Raw genomic sequence first — 5,184 nt, 5'->3', positions numbered from 1 at the left:
CAGCTCCGACGAGAGCTCGGACCTGTCATCATCCACGTAGACCACCATGGCGTTGTGAAGCCTGCCCTCGAGCTCGGCCATGGCCCTGGATCTCCGGACGACGCAAAGCTCAGCCGGCTCCGACTCCATATCAACCGACACCTCCAGCCGCGGTGGCGCAGGACGGGGCCACGCCGCCGGCGCAAGCGCTGCCACGGGCGACGAAGCAGAGGGCGGCAGAGCGCGCGAAGCCGACAAGGGCAGCCTGGACGGGCCCGCGCGCACGAGACGAGCTTCTGGCAACCTTGGCGACAACATCACGCCGAAGCTCCTTGACCGGCGACGGACTGCGCGGCCTCTTGCACTGGCTGGCGATGTGGCCGGGCAAGCCGCAGCGGAGACACACCACCTTGTTAGTGCAGTCCTTGAGGAAGTGCCCCTTCTCTAGACACTTGAAGCAGCGATCTCTCATCTCCGGCGAGACCTCACGCGGCCAGGCGACGGGCGCCGCGGGGCCTCCACCGGTGGCCGCTCCTCGCGACGACGCTTCCAGAGAGTCCTCTTGGACGCAGGCACCGGCTGCCACGACGAGATCCGCCGCGACGGGCCGCCCTCGGGACCCTCCACCGGCCCCACCAGCGGAACACCGGCCCCGGCCGAGCTCTCCGACGCAGACGCGGACGAGAGCCCCAGCCCGGAGACGACCGGCCGCTCACCCTGGAAGGACGAGTTCACAGACCGCGGACTAGAGGCCATGCGAGCGCCGGGGAGGGAGAAGAAGGGGAGGGAAGGAGACTTGCCGCGCACGGAGGGAGGGGAAGGGTGGCCGCCGTAGCCGGCGGGAAGGTGGACGCCGGCGTCGGAGTGACGCACGGCGGCGGCTCGGCGCTCTCGCATTAGAAAACCGTCAATACTCTATTTTGCTGCCAGATCGTCTTTCGACGATTCGGCGGCCTCCACAGCCGAGACAAAACCCTAGCGGGGAGAGAAGCGACTAGCGGCGGCGGCCACGAGAGAAGGCGTACACACGACAGCAGGTCGGCCGAGCTGCCTGATCAGTGATCGCCACCATCAGCAGGACTGCCGCCGCCACCTCGGCGGTCAGCAAGCCATTGAGTGAGTGCTTGTTTTGCGCTCTTCTTAATTTCGATTGTTGAATTGTTTGTGAGTTTCAGAATTGGTGTACTACGTATTGGATTGGCAATTTGATGATAAAAATTCTAATTTAAATTACTACTTAACAATTATTCAGTGAGCAAGAGATCTAAGATATGGACTCCAACGCGGACCACCATGGTGGGTTCTGCTGCTCTCCAGCTCAAAGTAGACTACGAGCAAATCAAACAGCTTCCCACGGGCACGGCCGTCCACTCAGACGTCTTCTCCGCCGGGGGGCACAGTTGGAGGATTGACTGCTACCCGCATGGGTCCGATAAGTCCGACACGGGCGAGTGTTTCTCTATCTTCGTCAGGCACATGAGCAAAACCAGAAGAGTCAAGGCCATCGTGGAGGCCTTTCTGATGGACAGGAATGGCGAACCATGTAAATCATTCACAAAAAGGTCATGTGTTCATGACTTCTCAATCAACAACGTCGGTGATGATAAAAATTGCAGTGGTGATGATGATGACGATGACGGTGACAACTGGGGGTGGAGCAAGTTCGTCGACAGAGCTACTTTGGAGAAATATTACGTCACATTTGGGTGCACCGTCATGGTCTTAGATGACGGCTCTATTCCCGTGCCACCTTCAGATATTGGGATCCATCTCGGCTCCGTGCTAGATCGCAACGACGGGACTGATGTATCATTCATCGTCGAAGTTGAGACATTCCGTGCGCACCGGGTGGTGCTTGCCGCCCGCTCACCGGTATTTAGAGCAGAGCTCTTCGGTTCCATGGCTGAGGCTACACTGACATCCATCACACTACATGACATCACGCCTAAGATATTCAAAGTTATGCTTCGATTTCTATACACTGATGAATTGCCTGCAGAAATCGAGCTTGGTGATTCTTCCAGTGAGATGTTTCAGAATCTAGTTATTGCAGCTGATTGCTATGCACTTGACCGCCTGAAGATTATTTGTGCTAAAAAATTATGGGACAATGTATCGATAGATACAGTTTCAACTACTTTAGCTTGCGCCGAAACGTATAATTGTCCTCAATTGAAGAACAATTGCATTGACTTCTTGTTACTGGAGGAAAATTTCAAGGAGGCAGCGCTCACTAAAGGTTTTGCATTGTTGGTTTTGAAATTCCCATTGATCATTGCTGAGCTCAAAAATAGGGTTAGGACATACCATAGTACTCCCTCTGTCCTATAATGTAAGACGTGTTTTGACACTAATAAGATACATCGACATATATAGTTTTGGTATTTAAGAATATATGGCTTTAGTGTCGTGTTTTGGAATATTGATCCGTGGTATCTGGTAAGCATTTTGGGGCATTTATTTACCTTTATTTCATGAGCTTGGAGCTTGATCCTTAAACTCATCTTATTGCATGATCATAATCTAATCTTGCAGGGCGAAGCTTGGAAAAATATATCCAACATAGGTGTCACACTTTTTATGTTGACTGGTGTAAGAGTATTATGTCACTTATAAAAAAGATAGTTAGAAATCATTTGTGTCATTTGACCTCAGGGACTAGCTCCTGCATCACTTGGGCTTAGTTGCTACCGAGTTACATTCAGAAATGCAGGGTGGGGTGGAGGATAGATAACTCAGATGCAAAGCTAATGATATTGTGCCCAATTAACAGTTTATTTGTTTTTTATGTTTCCGATATCTTGGATAAGTCCTCTCCTGAAGTTTTAGCTCCATGGGTACTATTTGACCAATACAAGCATGTTGGAGGTGCAGACATCTGAGTTCTTTATATTGGCATGGCAGACTTCTGGAGTACACCATTTGCATACTTCAGGGTGAAATATTGTTCTGTTATTCATCTCATAACTGAACAGTGATATCCAGATGTCCCCTCAGCAATGCTTCGTGGTTGTTTGGATGTTAAGAATTGGACGTCTGCTTTTGCAAAACCAGTTTTTAGAAGATTTTAGGAAAACAAGTTTTATTTAGTTCTTCTGTTAAGTCTATATAGCTTGTTTGGATGGGAGAAAACAGAAAACTGGCGCCAATGGAGTTGATGCCAGGCTGGCGCGGCGCTGCCGTGGGCGCACATGCCGTGGCGGGCACCAGCGTGGCACTTTCTGGCCGCTGCACTCGCAGTGCCCTGCAACACCTAAAAGAGACCGGGGCGGTTGAGATGCACCTTAAGAGCATCTCCAGCCGAGCTCCCAACAAGGCCCCTCCCCCCTCCCCCAAGGCCCTTTTTTATCGCCGGCGCCGAAAAATTGGCCCAGTTGCATTCCCAGGAGCCCACTTTTCGTCGGTTAGGGTCGAATTTGGCGCCGGCGGACCCAGGCCGAACACGGCTCCCGGGGGCGCCGAGGGAAACAGTTTTGCCGCGAAAGCCTGGCGGGCCTGCCCAGTCAGCGACCCGGTGCGTCGTCGTCCTCATCGCCTCGGTTTCCCGTGGGGAATCAATTCGAAGGCTACCGCGCCGGTCAGCCTTCCATTGATGCCTCACGGGCGGCACAGTGAAGGCGTCGCGACGAGCGTCCTGCCCGCAACCGTGTACGCACGGCGGCGCCCTCTCGCCGCCCATGCCCGGCTATAAAAGCCGCTCCTTCCTCGCCGGAGAGCGCACACTCCATCGCCACAGAACCGCCAACGCCCCTCTCGACCTCTCACCGCGCGCGTCTCTCCTTTCCTCTCTCCACCGCCGACGAGCATGGCCGAGCGCTACCCAGGCGATGGTGCGGCGGCCAACGGCTTCGGCCGCCGCCACCTGCACGAGGACGAGGCACGCCTCCTCTACGAGGCCGACTACCCGGTGTCGCCAGACATGCGGGTGCCGGGCACGTGGAAGTTGAGCGCCGGCGGAGTCCCCGTGCCACCACCGCCCACCGGCGCTGCCCGACGCGCCGAGATAGCGCGCATCCGGTCCTCGCTGCCGCAGCAAGCGCGGAACGAGCCGAGGTACGCCCCCGAAAGCAACGCGATGTGGACGGCGTACTTCGAACGCCGCCACGTCGACCAGCTCGCCGCCTCGAACGGCGTCGAGCCCCACGGCCGCCACAACTTCGAGGGGCGGCGCCGATGGTGGGGCGTCCCCGGCGCACCCTCGAAGCCGTCCTCGAGCACATCGAGGCCGGCAACACGCCGCGCTTGGAGTACCAGGCGCCCCCACCTTCTCTCGCCGTCGCGGCATGATGTAGGGTGAAACCCTATACGGCCGATCTTTCACGAAAGGAGCGGATCCCAACTAAGAACACGAAGAACACGAGGGAAAACACAAGAGAATCACTCAAACCAACAAGATTCGATTACACATGTGCTAGATCCTCGAAACACGAGAGGAGATACAAGATCCACGATCAACAAAGGACGATACAAAGGGTAACCGGTTCTTCTCCGTGAGGAGGTCTTGAATCCACGAGGGGATCTTCCCGTGAGGGGTCTTGAATCCAAGGTGGATCTTCTCCGTAGAGGGGCCGCGGTCTCTCTCGTGGAGTAGATCCGTAATGGATGAGCAAAGCTCTATCTCACATATGAGCTAAACCAATGCTAACCCTAAAATGGTGGAGGTGGGGGAGTATATATAGTCTAGGGCCACGAAGGGGTAAGTGAGGGGCGAAACAGGTACATGGGCTTCGGCCCAGAGACTTTGCGCGCGGGCAGGACGGAAGTTCCGGGCAGGGCCGGAAGTTCCGGGCTCCGGAAGTTCCGGCCGGGTTCCGGGCTATCCAGAGAGTTGGTGCGCTCGGGGCTGGTCTGGACTCCGGGGGGTGGAGGTTCCGGGCCGGCCGGAAGGTCCGGGGGCCGGAAGTTCCGGGCTTTCCAGAAGCTTGTCCCTGCTTCTTCTTCCTTCTCCTCTTCCATGCTTGGCCTTGGCCCTTGGATCCTCCATGGTCATCTCAGTTGTACCTGAGTATATGCAAGGTCCATGCATGAGGTAGTAGCCATGTCTCATATGTGGAAAGTGATGGTTCGAAGAGGAGTGAGTTCACCTTGTGTCCAATGGTGTATGGTCGAGGTCTCATTGTATGTCCTCTTGGGGCTTGGGGAGTAGTCGAAGTGTACATGGGGATGATCATAGGATGCTCCGCATCATCTCCCCCCCTTGAGAAA

The 5,184-nt window shown here is 55.5% G+C and overlaps 1 protein-coding gene across 1 annotated transcript; it reads left to right on the top strand.

The window, feature by feature from the left end:
* The first annotated feature begins 967 nt into the window (after positions 1–967).
* On the top strand, positions 968–2,310 carry LOC123166103 (BTB/POZ and MATH domain-containing protein 1-like). Its single transcript, XM_044583866.1, has 2 exons — positions 968–1,095; positions 1,232–2,310. Coding segments are annotated over exons 1-2 (1,080 nt in total). The 5' UTR covers positions 968–1,094.
* Positions 2,311–5,184: the final 2,874 nt, after the last annotated feature.

The sequence above is a fragment of the Triticum aestivum genome, chromosome 7D (assembly GCF_018294505.1).
Source record: "Triticum aestivum cultivar Chinese Spring chromosome 7D, IWGSC CS RefSeq v2.1, whole genome shotgun sequence".
NCBI classification, from domain to species: domain Eukaryota; kingdom Viridiplantae; phylum Streptophyta; class Magnoliopsida; order Poales; family Poaceae; genus Triticum; species Triticum aestivum.
The sequence above is the reverse complement of the archived record's forward strand: the minus strand, read 5'-3'. Positions and strand labels throughout refer to the sequence as shown.